The 20,764-nt window shown below is 40.4% G+C and overlaps 1 protein-coding gene across 1 annotated transcript in view; it reads right to left on the minus strand.

The window, feature by feature from the left end:
- Positions 1-524: 524 nt before the first annotated feature.
- The window catches only part of LOC129113865 (cell surface glycoprotein MUC18-like), a 41,413-nt gene continuing 21,173 nt past the window's right edge, over positions 525-20,764 (minus strand). Inside the window, 16 exon segments of the mRNA XM_054626348.1 lie at positions 525-545; positions 1,466-1,583; positions 2,174-2,303; positions 3,965-4,000; positions 4,828-4,969; positions 5,903-6,033; positions 6,855-6,996; positions 7,727-7,842; positions 7,935-8,082; positions 9,357-9,484; positions 10,156-10,335; positions 10,508-10,595; positions 10,705-10,721; positions 10,724-10,774; positions 10,899-11,127; positions 12,419-12,552. Coding sequence (XP_054482323.1) covers positions 525-545; positions 1,466-1,583; positions 2,174-2,303; positions 3,965-4,000; positions 4,828-4,969; positions 5,903-6,033; positions 6,855-6,996; positions 7,727-7,842; positions 7,935-8,082; positions 9,357-9,484; positions 10,156-10,335; positions 10,508-10,595; positions 10,705-10,721; positions 10,724-10,774; positions 10,899-11,127; positions 12,419-12,552 — 1,811 coding nt within the window.

Raw genomic sequence — 20,764 nt, forward strand, 5'->3', positions numbered from 1 at the left:
ACTTTTCATTTAAAGAACTGTGTACAATTTGACATAATAATAATAATAATTAAGCCTTTATTAGTCCCACAATGGGGAAATTACAATTCTCTGCATTTAACCCATCCCGGAGGAGCAGTGGGCTGCTAAGAAGCGCCCGGGGAGCAACTGACATATTTCCATTTCGGTGCCACCCAGTGGTGCAATGAAAAAGATGCCACTATACCTCCTCCAAAAAGAATTACAATTATTTGTAAAAAAAACTTGTGTGTTTTATATATTACTACTAATTATAAACTGTATTTACATAGTATCTTTCAGAACACAGATATAAAGTGCTTAAAAACGGAACCAACTGAAACACAAAGAGAATGAAATTAACTACCATCCAAAACTTTGACACATAAAAACACAGAGAGAAAAAATAACTACACAAATAAAATCACAGACAAGGTATTTCTAAAAATATGTTTTTTTAAAGTGATATAAAAGTCGAGCTGGGCAGATCATTCCAAAGTGTAGGAGCCCTGAATGCAAAAGCTCAATCAGCTCTGTAGACCTCGAATCTAGATCGTGAAACAAGGAACGACGCATCTGGAACACATCTCAGGAAGCAAGAAGGGACAATAAGAGGCCTCTCAGGGCTTTGTAAGCAATCAATAATATATCTTAAAATAAATTCTAACAGCAACATGTAGTCTGTTTAAAGTAGCCAGGATTGGTAAAATGTGGTTGTGTTTCCTAGCAAGAGTCAAAATCCTAGCAGCAGAGTTTTGGAGGCATAGAGGGACTTTTTTGCCAGATGCCAGAAAGCAAAGATTTACAGTAATCTATTCAACAAGTCATGGAGGTGTGGGTAACGCTTTCCAGATGTTACAACACATTATGCAATCAGACATTTTTTAAAGATAAAATCAACTTGTGTTCTTGTTTTTATAGAAGCAACACAACATTTATTGTTATGATGCACAACAACCAAACAATGGCTGCTCTTATGCTTCTGCGTAAGGTGATTTAAAACATTAACATTAACCTTTTAAAGCTGCTAACTAGCTACTAATAACAGACATTTCATCAAACTGCATTAAAACACTGGAGATAAGACTGAAACACATGGTAGAATCCCTTAAAGTCACAATCACTAGTGTCCGTATCACATCCAGACATCCTCAATATCATCAGAATTTGTTTTTATGCATGCTAGCAGCTGGTGCTGGTTCATTTATATCCATTAAATAATTGACGCAAAAGCCAGTGCTATTACCTCACATGCACCGCACATATCCAAATATAAAAACAGCTTCTGTGAAGTCACTGAGGAACAGGATGTCCAACTCTGTATTTCCTGACTCGCATCCGTGATGAAGCTTTTCTGTACCGCCTCCCCTCAGGACAGCTTTTACATTTTAGCTCCACAACTAATAAACTTTAGCAGAACAAAACTTTAGGCTTTGAGTCATCACATTCATCCACACACAATAGTTACCTGGTCATTAGGGCCCTTTTTGTCTCCGTTGACAGCCTTTAGGAGGACAGCTTCCTCATTCTTCGTGTCGGTCTTCATCTCCACGACGATGTCATCTTTGGTGGTCTTCTCTTTGGTGCTGCTGACAGAGAGGAAGGGTTGACTCATGTGGGATTTGACAAAAACACAGGTAACTGCAGAGGGACTGGGTATCATTACAAACTCTTCTTAACATAAGATTACATTTGATATTGGTTAACATTGTTACTATACCCAGGTTTAAGATTTTTTTTAAGGTTTTGGTTGCATGTAAGATGGATAAACCAAACTTCCCTGACCTGTTTTTGCGACTAAAACCTTTAAAAACAGGTCACAAATATAAACTTATAAGTTCTGAAAAAGCTCAGTAACTTCCTAAATCACCTGGGTACTTTACTCCGCAACATTACGCCGGGTTGAATCGAGTGCTTGGGACTATTTCCAGCTGTGGATTAATACACATTTGGTGTTCAAGTGGGTATGTTTAGCAGCAAGACGGTGTGTGTTGATTGAGTAAAAATAAACAGCGTGTGTGTTCATGGTAATGAAGGAACAGGGTAATTGATGTGTTTTTAATAGTTTCTGGACAACAATGGAGCTCTATGTCACAGAAGAAGAAGATTTATGAGGCTTTGTACACAGATAAGACTTGTAGACATCATCATCAGATTTAGAAGCGACGGTACTCACATCTCCTGTTTCCCCGAGCGTCCACAGGGGATCTTCCCCTTCTTATGCAGAAAGTAGAGAACGCTGCCGAGGATGGCGAGCAGCAGCAGACACAGTATGATCACCACGATGATCACCCCATTGCCCTCGGCTACACAAACACACACAGACAGACAGACAGACAGAGAGACAGAGAGACACTCAGATGTTAGTGTCTGTCCGTCTAGCAAAGCAATACTATGTATCTGCTGCTTCAGCAGCGGGGTTACAAACAGGGGATGTGAAGATGGAAAGACAAATGATGTTTCAAACTGGCAGAGGAAGGCTGACAAAAAGATGCTGTAGGTTGCATTATGGAGAGTGTATGATCCGGTGTTTTTGGAGCATACTAGAGACTTAAAGTCAGAATGTTTCAGCCTCTGTTTTTTTTTTTAATCTGACTCTTGCGAGCCCCTCGACTTTATGGAAGAGCAGGGCTAAACGACTGGAGTACCTTTTAAAAATGAGAATAATTAAACATCTGTTCTATACCGACAAATTGTGTTTCTCATGTTACTTTTTTAACAAAGTCCGTTTCCTCAACAGAAATAATTAGCTGTGCGTGAAATTACTTTTTATCATATTTCTGTGTAATTAAAGTGGCAGGACTGGAGAAAAATTTAATTTATTTTGCGCAACATCTGTGACCCATTCTTTAACAACCAACTTTATTTAAAATACTTAATCCATCCAGAATGAAAAGTTGATTAGTTTTTTTCCTCTTTTTTCACAGTCATATCTATGCAGTGGTGTATTTAATTACACATTATTTTGTCAACAGTTAAGCAATCAGTGTACTATTATTGCCACAATAAAAATCAAACAAGTTACTTTAATTCCAGTATTGTTATCTCAGACCTAACAGTAGCATTTTCAGCTTCAAGCCTATTTTCTGAATTTTATATTATTTTGATGTATTGTATTATCCATATCAGCCTTTTGAATATGATAAATCCACAAAAACTGAGTAACATGGCGTCATTCTTTTTATAGTTCTCAGTGTCATAAAACAGTGATGCAATTCATTCTTAAATTAGATATTCCAGTCATTGTTTAGTTGGTGTTTAGAAAGCTTCCATATCCAGGGACTGTGCAAGAATACGACCCCTATTAAACAATTAGAGGAGCGAGAGACCAAATATTTATATCCTTGGAGCAACACAGCACTCCACTCTAATCTACTAATATATATATAGACACTGTTGTTTCTAATGGTTGAGGGAGAGGGAGGTGGCTCTCTGAAATGTTCTTTATTTGCCCATTGTATTCCCCACAGGCAAGTGAAGGTTTTAATGGCATGAAGCGACTGCTCATATAAAGTCAGAAAAATGCTCCGCCACTCTACATACTTCACTGCAATTTCACCTGGTATTTAAAAAAAACCCAACTATAAAACACAAGACCGTCTGGAAAAAGCTAGTTAAAGTGAGACACTTAACTTATTTATGTTTGTTTACAAATTCTGGGAAATACAAATAATGTTTTTTGCCACCGCCGAGCGTTTGGTTCAAATATCATTAGGAGGGTTGGCGTGCTTGAATTTGCTGGCGTTATGATTTTTCTCTATGTATCAAACAGAATATTTAATATGCCCACAGGCGATCCCAAAGATCTGCCAGCAAACTAGACAGTCCTGGTATAGAGTCCCTGTATGAAAATCATAAATAATGCAAAGAGTCCTCCAACCCATTCATTGTCACGGACAGAACTTAAGTCTAAAGAAGAAGCGGAGCAAAAGCGAAACAAGAAGAGACGGCGGAGCAACGATCTTACCAGGAGAGAAGGGAGCAGCTGAGGTGAATCTGGGAACTGTGAACAAGTAGAACAACACTTAGAGTGGGACCACGAATATACACACACTTTTCATATTTCATTTAATCGCAGCAGCTTCAGTTATTACAAACAATCCCATACAAGCCCAAAAGGTTGTGAACCACTGCATTGAAGAAATGGCTTTCTGTCATTTAGACGTACAGAAGGTTTCCATTATGTAAATGCATCTTAAGGCTCTATGTAGATATGACAGATCCATCACTAGGTGGACGGGAGGGAGCGACTGAAAAGTGATTATCTGTTCTCTTACAGGCTGCATCACTGATTGATTTTGCAGCTGAAGCCTTAATTAATGGCCATAATGGACACAAAAGACGCACCTTTCTGCTGCCTGTTTTATAAAGTCTGACAGAGTACAAGATAAGAATGACAATGCTTTACGTTGCGACTGATTTAATTCCTTTTTTCCCCCCACAGATTACACTGCCTTTTCATGTTTTGTCTCACATCACAAGGGGGGAAAGTTATGGTGAAATTATTTTTTTGAATGCTATATGCAGAAGGGTTGTAAAGGCTTGGATTGATGTTTGAGGGGTGGAGTTAAGGTCATTATAATCGCTGATACAACGAAAACATACAAAAAAAGAATGGTTTGTGACTGTTACAAAGCCTGAATGTGGTTCCCCCTCCACCTCGTAAAGCATCTGCACTCATACAGATGTTGGATTGAGAGAGAGAGAGAGAGAGAGAGAGAGAGAGAGAGAGAGAGAGAGAGAGAGAGAGAGAGAGAGAGAGAGAGAGAGAGAGAGAGAGAGAGAGAGAGAGAGAGAGAGAGAGAGAGAGAGAGAGAGAGAGAGTCTTACTGGCTTTGATGCTGAAAGCCTTGACTTCGGTCCCCATGTCATTGGAAGCGTTGCACAAAGCGCTGATGTCCGAGGTGACTTTGACTGACACCACGCTGTGAGTCATGTGCTCGTTTGTTTTGCTCACCACCTCGTTCCAGTTCTGTGGAGACACACACAAAAACAAACACACTCTACATCAGTGAAAATAAACTATTTGCAAAATGAAGCACAATCCCAAAATACTGCTGGTCCTCATAACGAGCAAAAACTATAAAGACTATAAGCTCAGATGTGGTAGGTGTAAGTAAACAAGCAGCCATTACTTTGGTGGCGCCTCATTTGTCAACCTGCAAAACCCTGCTTTCATAATGTCTCCTACCAACTCTGTCGTCAATCTCTTTTCCTTTTTTTTTTTATAATCCTGTTTCTCTAGTGGTTTTTAACTGTATAACTTTTGGTCATCTTTATGAATTAATTTCCTGTCTTTTTTTTTCATTGTGCTGAATAAAAAAATATATTGTCAGTCTTTTTTTACTTTTTAACCGTTCTAAGCATGTTTCCTGGATGAAGTTCCACTTTCTAGACGCATCATGTGTTTCAAAGTTCATACACGTTTGATTATTTATTTATTATTGTACCCTATTTTATCTATTTTGTTTGGATTTTATCTATTTTTATCATTTGTTTTTATTGTAGAGCCTTTTGTAACATTTTTATAGGTGCTTTATAAGTTATATATAAATTATGATTATATTATTATTTGTAATAATATCACTTAGGAGTCAGGTTTAGCAAAAACTCAGTGTTAAGTCTTACTTATTGTTTTGTGAATCTAAGTATAGAGCTGCCACAAAATTTGACACACGCTGATACAAATTTATAACCCTTGAGTGATAATCACTAGAAAGCAGTTAATTTTGTACAGACTATTGTACCACTGTTCACGCACACAAATACAGCAGAAAAAACGGAAATAAACTATGATAACTATAATCAACCAAAATATCTGCTGTACACAAACACCGCATGATGAACTGCACCCAATAACCACCCATTGTGAATTTAAATTAGTGCTTCAAGTCAGACTGGATACCTGGCTGCCGATGATGTTCCAGGAGATGCTGGGCAGCGGATGTCCCCGAGCCTCACAGCTCAGGTTCACCATCCTGCCGGTTGCCTCCTCCAGCTGCACCTCCTGCTCCGCTCCCACCAACTGGGGACCACCTACAAACACACACACACACACACACACACACGAACACACATGTTTTCATAAGTAAAGTCCATCGTACTTAGTTTAAAGCCTGTTTTGCTCGCTCTTCATACAATTTCAACATTTACTCCATGTTTACCTGTTGTTTTGTTTATTCAGGATAAAGCACATTTCCACAGCACTAATCTATCAGTACAGTAAAATATCAGAGTCATTTTCAGAACTTTGCTGCTGCTGCTGTTTTTGGCAGAAGTACTCTTTTTTTTATTCACTCATTCATACCAGTCACTTTTCGTTCTATGTTAAGCAACTGTCAAATTGAACTTGACACTTCCTGCACAGATGCTTCATATTAAAATCCCTCCAGTGGCTTTTGAGGGAAACAATCCTCCTCTTCTCTGGTACAGTTTTGGATTTTATAAAACGCTCATAATTCTGATGCAATTCCTTATTTCAATGATCGAAACAAAGCCAAACTTGACCTGACTGACCCTTTAAGTAACAGAGGAACGTGTTTCAAATCGGAGCTCACGGCAGAATAAGAGTAACTGCAAACACAAACATTGCCACATATCCGAAATACAGCAATAACTAACTCCAGAAATACGGAGTAAAAATCTATATACAGAGACTATTGTGTGCTTACATTGGCATATTGCATGTGAAACTGTGACTGTGCAATTGTTGTTTCAACTAAAGATAGATAGAAGTTTACCCAATGACAGAAATATCGTCTTGTGTTTAATGCAGAAGACTCAAGTCTTACTTTGAAGCTTTCCTTTGGCATCACAAGCAAAGACATGTTGGTGAAGTGGTGTTTGGGATGACTGACCTTGTACGATGATGTGGACGGAGCCGCTGGTGTGCAGGGCGGGCAGGGAGGGAACGGTCACCTCACAGATGTACTCTCCTGATGTTTCATAGGTGGCGTCCTTCAGGTGCAATGTGTTCCCCACACCCACCTGCTTCCCATCCTACTCAAACACAAACACTTACAGTCAGTGAATGTAGACAGGTGATGTTGGATATTGATAACAGTCAGTGTATCAGTCAGTGGTGTGGCTCCAAAATTGCAATGTCAGCCAGGGTTCCACTTTGGTTCAGACTATATCTCTGCAACTATTTGATGGATTTCGATTCAATTTTCCAAAAGACATTTTTGTTCCCCAGAGGCTGAATTGTTATTAGGTGATTTTTTTTATACGGTCAAAATGTTACTCAGTCCAATACTTCGGTTTAAATCCAAAGAAAGCTTATGGTATTCCCATCAGCCTCAGCTGTACTTTGTGTTTAATGCTAATTAGCAAATGCTAAGCCTTTAGCTCAAAGAAGAGCCTCACATAAGTGTGCCATATAAAGTTTAAAAGCTCTGCAGCTGATGCTGCTGCTGCTGTTCTAGGGTTACCCTCCTCATACTTTAACTTGAATACTCTTTTACAGGTCGGTGTGTTGGCATTGTTAACCGTATCATATTAATATAACGGTTTTACTACAGATGTGTCGTGTTTTGTTCCATGTCCTTCATTGAAAACAGACCAATTATTTGCCAAGTCATAGTAGTGATTATATACTGTACTGGTTATATGATAAATAATGCAACAATTCACAAGCTTTCAGCTAGTCTACACATTTTCTTTTCTTAATGCCTGCAATATTTTAAATCTGATCCAGACAAATCTGTACTAACATCTATTATGTACGTACCTTATACCAGACAGTGACTGTTTTAAGGGAAGACAGAGCGTTGCAGGTTGCAGTCAGATCTTCGCCTTTGAACATGAACTCTGAGTCTTTAGGTACAACCACAGCTGGGTCCAAATCTGAACACAACGAACACAGAGGGATGAGTTCACTGAAAGGAATCGTTTGTTTTGATTATGTTTTCTTGTGTGTATGTGTGATGGTTCCTCACAGTGAACGGTGAGCTGCATTTCTCCTTTGACGTCGCTGTAGTCGTCGCTGTCCACAGGACGACACTGGTAGATGCCACTGTCTTTCCGTGACACAGGTGACAGAGTCAACACATCATCGTGGGTGCTCTCCAAGTTCACATCCAGCTCCTGCAACAAATATTCTCATTTATTATCAAAATCCATGGGATGATGTGAAAGTCATGACAGAAACTAAGGCATGTTCGTTGTTTTTCTTGCAACAGATGTGGGTGAAGAAATACTGTATTTTCAATAGAAATGGAAATTAGCACCGGATTTGTCACAGTTTATTGCTATGGGGGACAGTTGCCGACTTTAGCATTAAATTGAAAAGATGACTGAGATTTTATTTGGCGAAAAGAGAGTTTGTGGGTGGGAAACAGGTGACTAATCAGACCTGCCAACTGGTGCCGAGTCCTCTTAGTGGGAGATCAAACACAAGCTCAAAATCCTGCTTAAGTTGCCAGTTTAAAATGACAGTTTTCCAAAACATACATGGATACATCACTTTGAACTTTTTTAATAAAGAGCTGACGACATCTGATAGTTTATTGTAAGAGGTTGAAAGAATATTTATATAATCTTATTTTCGTAGTTCTAGCAATCATTGTAACATTTTTACTTAGCGCTTCCCCTCCTGAGATCTTAGGAAATCAGCTACAAAAGGCAGCCACAGTTTACAATGGAGTCCATTAGGTCGAGAAACACAAGTGGGGAGATACGAGCAGAATTTAAACAAATCATGTTTAACCGTAATATCCAAACCCACTTACTTGAAAGTAAAAATGAAAGAAAACAAAAATGTATTTTATATCGTTCATTGCATTGCAAAACTGTGAGCATGCACAACTATGGTCAGTATATTTGGTCTCTGCTGAAACACAAAACAGCTTTCAGAGATCTTATGGACAAATACAAGTAAGTAATACGAGTAATAACTCTAAAATTTCTTCTTTGATTTTTATGTCAATTGCTTCAGATCTCAGCAGTAAATTAGTTAATATTGGGACATACGATGATGGCCAAAAGTATTAAAATACATATCTTTTACCTCTTAAGTCATGGTCACAACAACCGCAAACCAAATGCCCATGACTGCCTAGTTAGGAAATGTTAAAAAAGGCAGTCAGCTGAGTTTTTGTGTTGTGCACACATACAATGGCTGAGTGTCTGACATGGGAATGAGTCCTACTCATGAGCCCTGTCAGTGTGGCCTCCGGTCTCAGACCCCGGCCTGGATCTGCAGGGTCAGAGCTGACAGAGCCTCCACAGACCTTGCACACTCATGTCTACATGGGGGCCCTGTGAGCTCTGCATATCAAAAACATTCCCTACATGTCTCCTGCGTGTCACCCATTCTCTCTTGGGGACTTTAAGGGTGAGAAAATGCCTCCTATTCTTACTTGTTCTCTGTTGAAAATGAAGGACGGCGGGGGGTTGCCATCACCCTGGCAACGCAGCTCCACACTATCCCCCTCTTTGACCAAGCCCTGGGGCGACTCCTTCCACAGCTCCACCATGGTGGTGGGGTCTGGACACACATACACACAATCAAATTAGGCAGGGTTATTCAGCGGGTTGGTGTAGTCACTCTACAGGGTCATTTCCATAATGACAGCGCAGACTGTTTGGCTTAGCCTGCCACAGTATCACTAATAAACTGTTTCAAACAACGGACCAACAGACAAATAATGAGACTGTTAAAATGTATTACTGACAATAACAAGATTTAAAGGGGTATTTCAGCATTATTATATTAAGACAGATGGTAAAAATCTTGTAATTATGAATCCCACTGCCTTTCTTGGCAAGACCCGCCCTGCGTAGCTGGTTGAAGCAGAGACAATTGGTTAAGATTAGGCATTGACCTTCTGAAGTTCAGAGTCACATATAATCTAATACTGTAGACATGGACATGAACCTGGCAGTGCCAACTTTTCTTTATAACAATAAAAAAGATTGCCCCCAGTTTGAGCAAATTTGCAGAATTGCAGTATTAACAAAACTGGAAAAAGTAATGCCTCTTAAACGTTAAAGGAATAATTCACCCAAAAACATAGAAATTATATCTATGATATGGTCCCAGAAAAGAACAAACAGACGTTGATGCAGGCCGAACAAAAGAGAGCATAAAGGCAGAAAAAAATATTTAAAAAGCAATTAAAAAAACATATGTATAAAAAGGCTCATGCGTTAACTCACAGTGAACAGTGATGTTGATGTTGTTGGACTCTACTGTCCTGATGGCTCCGGGGACAAAGAAGCTGACCTCACAGGAGAAATGGGCATCCTTGTCCTCCTTAACCACCTTGTACTCCAGTGTGTTCTGGACAGTGACGAAGTTGCTGGACTGCTGGGTTACCAGGATCAACATGTTCACATCTGGAAAAGACAACGTAGATATGTAACAATTGAGATTAAAGCAATTCTTATACATTACAAGTGCAGAGTTTGTGTTCAGGCACTTATTCTTAATTTACTGTGACTTGGAATGGACTGACGTTAAATTAAAATGCATGCATACATATACATTTATGCTACTGTTTGTACTTACGTCCTGGTGTAGACACCAGTGGCATGCTGTTCCTGTACCATGTGATGTTGGGTTTAGGGAAGCCGTTGCGAGCCTCACATGATGCAACCTGGATGGAGAATCACATTGACGAATATTTATTATCTTGAAGTATACTGTATACATTATTATTATGTTTTTTGGTTGATCTCAGTGTCTACAATTAAAAAGGGACCCACCTTAGATGGACCCTCTTGGTTATGGATATTCCAGTAGGGACACCCTCAATCACTGGAGCCTCTGGAGGAGCTGAATCAGGAAAATATGCATTTCAGTTATTTATAAATAAATACATCATGAAACACTCTTATGACTTTCTATCTTCATTTAAACAATGTTTTGTCTGACAAAGCGTGTCGTGGGCCTATCTTACCAAACACTCTAAGGTGGGTCTTGCCCTCGGCGTTCCCGGCAGCCAGCCCGTTAACCTGGCAGAAGAACTCCCTCTCGTCGTAGAGCTGGACATCCTGGATGGTGAGTCGAGTTCCCTGCTGGTCTGAAGTCACCTCGATGCGACCGCTGTAGTCGGTGTTGTTGTCCACCATCTGCTGACTGCCGTCGCCGTAGAAGATCCGCATCCGTGCGCTGTTACCTGCAGCTCTCTGCGGGAGGACACAGTAGTTTTGGGTTAAATAGGTGGAAAACTTATGTATTTGGTTGATATTGGGCAGTTTTGCTTACAGGTATGATGGTTAAAACATGTGTCCAGAAGGTATTCATCAATCTAGCATTCATCAATTAATCACTGTCACCTGCTGATCTGAATCTGACAGAGCAATGGTGTAGTTGTGTTGTCATCAATGACAACTACACCACGGATTAGCATGAATTCAAAAAATGTAATACATTAAAATTGATATGAGGTCCAGCCCTAAGGGAGGCCAACAGGAGCCCGTCCTCCTCTGCCCCACACCACCACTCTCCTGCCTGCCCTGCAGGTGTCACTGTTGAAAAGCGTTTTAATCAGAATTTCAACAATGGATTTTTTTTTCCAAAGAAGAGACAAAAAAACATTTTATAAGTGATAGTGAGATTTAGTAATGGTTTATTCCAACAAATTCCTCTTTTAATATTTTGATCTCCCTTTTGCCTTTCAAAAGTAGAGGAGGATCAACCTCCTCTGCCTCTATGGACCAGCCTCCTCTGCAGTGAATATAGTTTTTATTCGCTCCAACATCTGAAATTACTGTTATTAGACAGTGTCTTGTTTCTCAGTATTTCATGTATTTTGGTTGTAACTGTAAGAGACTGTATAAACCACACCAATAAGAATAATATTAACAACAACAACATTAATAATGATATATTCATAATGATGATAATAATAATATAAATTAAACTAATAATTGTAGTTTTCTAATATCAACTGCAAAAACATGGATTTCAGCGTCATCTTATTGCCCAAAGCACATCATTCAACCCCTACTCTAAAAAAATACATTATTCACATAATATTATGGTGGTTGTTGTCACTACACAGATATTGGTTTTGTATTGAAGAGAATCTAAAAAGGAATATGATGAATCAGAGGCAGCTGTTCAGCCATTTGTTTTGCAGACAGTCTGTTGCCCTCTTCACTCCGTCAATATGACCTACGATTAATTGGTCCATACAAATTTGTTTTTAAAAACTTCTTGAAGGAACTAAAGAATATCATCAGAGCAAAATAAATGAACAGATGCAACAACACCATATTTTATCCTTATATTACCTAGTTTCACAATTGTTTCTTTTTTTTCTGTGGACATTAGTTCAGGGCATAAAAAGTCAGATGCTCCCTGACAATGATTCAAATGATGTACTTTAAGGGGGCAGCCCTACTCCCTACATGTACAGTTGGATAGTTACAGACAGGCAGCGTCAGTTTTTGCAATGGGTCCAGCAGTACTCACCACAAACCACTGGATCATGACAAAGCTGGGCTCGTTGTCGGCATCAGTGAAGCTGTACTGGCAGGGGATCTGAGCCGAGTCACCCAAGTACACCTCAACAGCCTCATGCATAGTCAGCTCCACCTTGGCCCACGCTGAAAAACACACAGACATGCACATAAATCAACGTCATGCTTTCTGCAGGTGCCGTACCATGGTCCGATATTATTCATGGGCCATTTAAGCCATAAATCAGTATTAAACTCAACATTTCACCGTGTCTATTTTCTTATTCTAATTTTTACCCTCAAGCCTAATGTAATTCTAAACTGCATTGTGTTTGGCAGATGACCGAATGTCTTCCCAGGCCAACCTGGAGCCACTCTGCCATGTTAGCAGAACAAAGAAGAAAAGGCTTCTTGTCCACATGGCATAATTTTCATTTCCCTTCTGCCTGGCTGACTGTAACCACAAAACCACATCTTGGCCAGAAAACCAGTTCCCTAGGCATCATGAGGGGAATGCAGGCATGAGAAGGCCGGCCAGTTTGACACTGGGCTGTTGACTCAAAGAGCCAAGTGTTTTTTCAGCCATTTTGGACTTGGCTGCTGTCACAGAAGGGGGCCCAGTCACAACAGTGACAAAGACGAACAAGATGGCACAACAAACCTATTTTCTCAGTTTAATTTGGAGTAGTCATGCGAGATGGTAAAGGATACCTCCCCTCTCCTCCCTCTTACACTGTCAGGTGTCACAGTGTGAGGTTAAGTGGATTTACTCTGTGTTGCCATGGACCAAAAGGGGAACTGGTCTAGAAAAGACTACAAGTTTGGAAATAAACTAAAATTTGGAGGTGTGAAGTTTAAGGAGGTGAGGTTATCTCAGCAGGCCTCTGTAGCCCGCTGCGCATCTCTGCTTGAGGCTAGCTACATTAGCTGCTAAAAGCATGACACTCACAAATTTCTTACCCAACTGTCGGCAGTTAGAGTTGCATTGTGGGTAACGTAGGTGCCAGGTTTTGACAAGGAAGAATAGTATGTGGGATAAAAAGATACTTTATCTCGGTTGTGCTGGAACGATTTAGATTTTTACAAATTTTCACATTTTCAGTTTTCATTTTCAGGTGGAGCACTCTTTGCAGTACAGTACTTGAACTTTCAGTAAATGTACTTTCCACCACAAAATACTACAGAAAACAGAACCGTAAAACAAACTTCATTGTCTTAAGGCAGAGCTGTTCATAGATTTATTTTGCAACTGTATTGTGTTTACTGATTAATGTGGGTCAAGTTTTAGGTGCACTGTGCAGCTGTATTCTGGAGAAATACTGTACATTTGGTGTAACCAGATACAAGAAAATGTAAAAACACACTAGGGACACCCCAGTTTTTTGTTGTTGACTATTCAATAGTTTTACAAAAATAAATGAAAAACAATTAGCAAGGGCTAGACTTCAGTGTCCTCAGCGTTGGTTGAAACAGACCAAGCATGAAGAGAGCTTTAAGAGTCCAGTTGCCACCCTGCTGCCCCCATTCAGCCGGCTGCTCCCCCATCACCACCCTGTCTCCTCCCCCCACCTCAGCACCAATCATTTTCACAACTCATTCTTTTTTTTTCTCTCCGTCCCTCCCTCCTCCGCCTATGTTCAGCCAACCATTCCTTTTAAGACAACGGGCATGCCATTGTTCCCCCACCTGGGTGGACCAGATCCCCCACACACACACACACACACATACACACCCACAAGTCAGCCAACAGATATGTTTCCATCCCTTAAACCAAAGGTTAAAAACAGTTCATCACGTACTGAAGTTGTTTACTGTAACAAAGATGATGCGAGACGGCTTTGAGACAAGAAGCAGATTATGGAGGCTGGAGAGCAAAGTATGTCACAGAAGTCAGTGTAAAAAATGTCGTGTCTCGTTGGGGCCGCGCTGCTAACTTTTCAGCTAATCCGATTAGCACTGGGGGGTTGCTGGGGATTTGGCTTCCAAAGCCAACCTGGGACCGGTCTTATCTGTTCCTGTTGTGACTTTATGCTGCATGGACTAAAGCACAAGTACACATGACCCATGATCTATGGACCCTGACAACCAAAACTGCTGCCTGTGGGTGTGTGTTTGTGCATACATTTGTGGCTGTCTGCAGTCTGTGTCTGGATGATACAGAGCTAATTAATTCAGAAAAAAAAAACCTGCACCGCTCCAGAATATTTGGATGTGTTGACAGGATCAGCTCTGCGACTGGACAACAAGACCTCAAATGACTGGTCTGTTGGAGGGATGAGCGACAGAAGGGGGCTGGGAGAGAGACTTTCCCAGTTTAACAACAAAAACAATGACATTTCAAATGGTAGATTCACGATTTAACTAGAATTAGAGTTGTTCACAAAACTAACAAAACTAACTATTATCCATCAGTCAATCATAATCATGTCCCCATTAAAGTTTAACAGTTTAACTGTGATTAAACAAAAGCATGCTGGAGATATCCTCCATGATATGGTTAATGCTGATGTTCAAATGCTCTCCTTTCTTTTAATTTCCTTGCCTTAGTGATCCAGAAACTGATTTCAGTGCTGCCATCTTGCTAGTCTGCACAGCAGGGCTGGGAATCGTTCGATTCTTGTGCCAACGCAATATGTTTTGGTGCCAATACCAACATGTTTTGGATAGCTTGCCTCGAGGAATACAGATACGTTTTCTGCAAAAGCGTCTTTGTTCATTCAAAGCCAAACTCATCCGATGTTAAATGCTGATGTCTGTGAAAGAACTTGGCCTGGCATAACTGGATAACTGGAACTGGCAAAATCCTGATTGAAGACTAAGTAAAGAAATTCAAGGTCAGCTTTCAGAACTTGTTACCTATAGCCAAGCTAGCAGCGTGGCTCTATGGATGCCAAATGTCAGTCGATCAGTCAGGCCACCACTTAGGTCCAGACTGACATTTTTCCAAAACCATTGGATGGATTGCCTGCACAGAAATTTAATTTCTGTGCAGGCCTTCATGTTCCCAAGACGATAATGCATGCTGATTTTAGTGATCCCCTCAACTTATACTGGTTGGATAGGCACAAAACTGTGTTCAGACATTCCTGATTATGAGACGATGTATGCTGACACTTCTGTCACAAAAAATATATATTTCTCGAAATAAGGACCATATTTTCCATGAATACCAATGCAACGCACAGAGGATGTTGTCAATACTTGCAATAAAACAACCTCCCTTCATGTTATAAAGTAATTCAGCTGATTGAATGACAGATCTCCCCTGCTTCCACAAATTAACTATTGGGAAAGATCTAATTTGTTTAGAGTGACTACTGTGGAGACTTAACATTTGTTTGGTAATGTTAATGCTGTTATGAAGCACTTTTAACCCCTCTACAGTGTTTACAGAGGAGACTGAGCATGTTTGAGGGCTTACAGAGAGAATTAAGAGACAAACAACAAATTAGCTTTCTGCAATTCCATTCAAGGCAAATTGAGACAGACTCACACAATGCAAATCAGACAATAACAGACAGGATGAGGGGGATACTTCCAGGACGGCCTCTGCATACAGTCACTCATTATCTGCCTTACACAGAGACAATACCCTCAGACGCTAACTACAGTGGTCACCATTATTGGCTTTCCCATTCGATTAAGGCTGTCAGCTTAAGTCTCAGTAGATCTGCAGCTCTGCCACCGATAAGGAGTCCAAATCACCTCTGACACAAGAAACCGGCCTCATTTACTCACCCTAATCCCTCACATGCCTGGTGGGCCATGAAATGAGCTTCTGAGGGACATTAACAACGTCCCGTAATAAGTTATCTATAAACCCTCATGTCCACTTAAAATGTCAGGCTGATTTTGGAGAGAGGAGCAGAAAATAGTAGAAAGATCTGGAATATTTTCATTTGATGAAATGCTGAAGCCTCAGGAAAAAAACATGGTGACTGATACAATACTTTCTGCATATATGTTTGTACATTTATGTACATTTTACATATACTTTAAGGGAAAGACATTTTTTTAAGCTACGTATGAGGAAATGTGAAAGCGGACCAGGGATTTAGACCTTTTCAGGACTTCTCTGAATAAAAGTTGTGAGTGGACAGAGGGTCCCTCAGAGAGTGGAGGGTGTAAAAAGCTAGCATGAAAATGTGGATGACAGGCAGAGGGATTTCTCAATACGCAACCCCGGTGTAGTGTCGAACACCTGGGGGACACTGTGTACCGCCTGACATCAAAGAGGACGGACTCACAGTGAAAGCACACAGCCCTACAGTGGAGATGAGAGCTCCTTGTCCTAGTCTGTGCTTTCAGAGGCTGCATCTGGCACAAATCTCCCAGCAGCCTGTTACCTGGGTGACAGTCAGCAGCAGTTAAGGGGTCCAGGATTTATTCTTTCACATATAGAGATAAGGAAGTTCTGCAAATCTCCTCAAAGGCACCACTTTTATGCATCAGCGACCCCCCCCCCCCCCATGCAGCAGAGCATATCACAGCTCCAGGTCAGGCCCTGACACGTAGCCCTCCATGATCACTATTGAGGTGGACTATCTCAGGTCTCTCTCACTTAAGGCTATTAGAAACATATTAGGCTTAAACTGTCCTTTCATTCAAAACACTTTGCTTTGTGCAAACTTAAATTTTCACAGGGCAGTATATGACTATTTTGCACCTGCACTTGCAAAATAAGTGTTTATGTAGCGCAATTTCTGTACTAATTTGGCATGATTGTAGTTGAGTTTTTTCTCCCTGCACAGACAATGGAAGCGCAAAATGCTGTTGTTTTAGTTTAATAGTCTATAGGAAAGATTTTTGTACACTTCTGTGTGAATTAAATTACTGGATATTTTCTCATTTTTTAGGAACTTTAGTGCATAAAATTATCATATTGAATTATCACCCAGGCCTAGCTACAGGCAAATAATAATTTTTCAGTCAGATCAGATTGTTAAGCACTTAAGGCAAATTTGTGATGCTGCCAAAAGCTTAACTTTCTACAAAGTGAAAAAGACATCAATGCGTTCCGTTTCCCAGTGTTAAAATTTAGTTACGGCTATGCAGATACTTCTTTGAATTTGCTAGACTTGGCTTATGCTCATTTTAATAAATCTGTGCAGACTATGCTGGAAATTATCTCTCTGACTGCATACACATAACACTCACAAAACATGTTATCATGCTGGGAAATGTTTCTCTAATGGTTTTATGGGTTCCTCCAACCTCCACAAACAGTCCGCCAACACTGGCTTTTTAAAGAATTGCTAATCATCCCCGCTGGTTAGCAACTTCCTCAGCAGCTGCATTAATTTTTTATGATCGCACCCGATGGGTGAGACTTCATTAAAGGAGCAACATGAATGTTTTATTAATGCATGTTTCTGATGTTCAGCAGTGAGTGTGGCTTGTTCCTCTGCATCCACTCCCCATCAATAGACCCCCTCCAGAGCTCATGGGCTCTGGCATGCAGGTTGCTCCGGAGCCACAGGATGGCTAATTAAAGGTCAATAGGCTAAACACAGTGTCTACATCAAGGGGGGTTTCCTTTAGCTATCACCAGAACATAAACAAACACATTTTCCCAAAAACTCATCAGGCATGCATGCGTGGCTAGTTGCTAGAATCTCAAAACCCCAGCTAAAACAATGGAGATACAAAATAAATGGATTGTCTAGTCATTCTGCTTACCATCCAAATATAACAACTGTGGACTAATCCTTATGTAGTACCTGGATAGTGTATGGATACAGCAACAATCACAGAAACTAATGCTTGAACTGGGAACAACAATCCAGAAATACCCCGGACCACAACGCTGCAGTTCTGGGGGAAACACTTGAGTATAATTCGGTTTGGTTTCCATTTCAAACATAAATATCAATTCAAGGATGCATGATTGGATTTCCTTTCAATTTCCTAAAATGATTGTCATGTTTGGACGGAATGCTCACCACAAGTATGAAGCATGTCCTGACCTATCGAATGCAGACATCATAACCATATGTAGCCATGGTTGGAATTGGAACCATTGTTTAATATAACATCCAACAACATATTGAATGATACCACTTCACTGAAGGTGGACAAAATGACATTTTGAGGGATACAGAATCTGAAAACGGCAGTGATTCCTTCTCCGTCTGATATTAAAGTGTGTGAAAGACGAGACATTATGGTAAGAGGGGCCAGGTATGAGGCCTCTGCTGTTATTTTAGAACTATAAATAGGAGACCTTCTTTCCAATCAAACCTCTGACGACAGCAGGCTGACTTGCTGCCGTACTCCAACAAAGGCCTTCTTATCCCAGCGCCTGTGGTCATCATCACAGTGCTGAAAATCCTTGAGCGCTACAAACTAGGTGCCAACAAAATCAGCTTTCCCTCAACCATCCAGCAGAAAGGGCTGGCTTCAGATAATCACTTCCATTTCAATCTCCAGACGCCACAAGCTCTGCCAACTTTGAATAAAAAAAAAAAAAAGTTATAAGAGGATCAGACATATTCAGTACTTTTACCTTTAGTTAATAGTTGATAGTGTTGATACCAACATGTTCTCAAACTCAAATACCGCAGCTTGCTCAGTGCCTCTTGACGTATGATACTGAGGCACTCTTTTGTGTCTGTACATGACGCATCGGAGTTTCAGCTAACGCCAATGTAAACCCATCCATCTCATTATGCGAAGCTTCGAGACACTGACTCAGTATAAAGTCTACAATAGTCCATTTAGGGTGAGAGGATGGTTCAAACAAACACAGGACTATAATACAGGAGACGGCTGTTCATGTGAAATTAAAAGTTAACATAGACATTTTGTTACTTGAGTCGTTAGTCTTGGACGCATTAGTATCCTTAGTCAACATCAACAACGACCTTTTTCTAACCCTAACAAAGTAATTATGTTGCCTAAACCTAACTTCTTGTGAAGATGGAGTTTATTTCTTAAAAAAAAACGAGCCAGGAGTGAGAATGTGTTGTAGATAAACAAAGAATGAAGGTTAAGACATGAAAAAGAGGCTGGCCAGAATCAAACTATGTTATATGATATGAGTCTTAAATCTCTAGCCCCTTCAGGAGAACCCCTTAAATTAAATCTATTTATCTTATAACCACCAAACAACAATAATGAACTGTATTTGCAGAATAAAATGCAGAAAATAAATATAGAGCAAAAGTGTTTGTGACAGAACTGCAGCATTCTTAAAACTATTCACTCACTAGAGAGTCGGCTGTGTTTTTACATAAAAATCATACACAATTAGCTTTAATGGTGATTGTGAGCTACACCTGTATCTCACACACACACACACACACACACACACACACACACACACACACACACACACACACACACACACACACACACACACACACACACACACACACACACACACACACACACACACACACACACACACACACACACTCAGACAAATCAAACACATCCATTGTAGTAAACATGTGCATTCATATTTGTTTGAACTCTTTTACATTGTTTGGTGGGTCTGTGTCTGTTTGTGTCTGACTGTATTAGCATTCGAGCTGCGCCTGTCCCACAACAAAGGCCTATCTGTGCACTCCCTCTCCTTTTATCCAATCTACCAGACATGAGGCAAACGTGCCACACCTAATTCACCGGGATCAAAATGGCGAAACCCCAGCCCCCTCCCCAAATCCCCTGCTGAGAACCTTAATGCTCTCAAAGAGAATATCAGAGTGATCACAGGTGCGCTGCTGTGTTAATGAGGAGAGGCTACTCCCTGTGCCCAGGCCAGTACTACTAAACCCCCAAACACACACACACTGACTGCATGATTCAAAAGCAGCATTGTTTATTATTAAATAAGAATTTTAAATCTAATGCCAGACTCCCTTCATCAAAATCTGAAACCCAGTCCAATAACCACACCTGCTTTTCCACAGCGACTAGACAGGTGTGAAAATGGGCAGAGCGCCAATCAACTCACAAACTGTTGTCTCCACATTCCTGTTTCTACAACTGACCGCATGATCCCCACCGTGTTGGCAGTTATGAGAGACGGTGTGACAGAAACCTGGATCAGATCCAGCTGGCACTGAAAAATATTCAGGTAGGAGAATCAACCCCCCAGGCGAGTGTCGAGAATCCATAACATGTTGGCGTGTGGTGGAACAACAGCTCACTAAGATATATTATGTTTAAGTTTTTTTCTGACTGCGATGCCACCCAATAACAGGAAACATTATGCATTACGAGTTTAACATTCTTTTCTTTTATAAAGCATTAATTAAATAGGTTACCTTACACACATGGTCATCCATTGTCTACAGGATGGCCAATAAATGGCTATATACGCTTCACCATGTGAGGTTAACCCTTTACCACCTAC

The sequence above is a fragment of the Anoplopoma fimbria genome, chromosome 24 (genome assembly GCF_027596085.1).
Source record: "Anoplopoma fimbria isolate UVic2021 breed Golden Eagle Sablefish chromosome 24, Afim_UVic_2022, whole genome shotgun sequence".
Taxonomy (NCBI): domain Eukaryota; kingdom Metazoa; phylum Chordata; class Actinopteri; order Perciformes; family Anoplopomatidae; genus Anoplopoma; species Anoplopoma fimbria.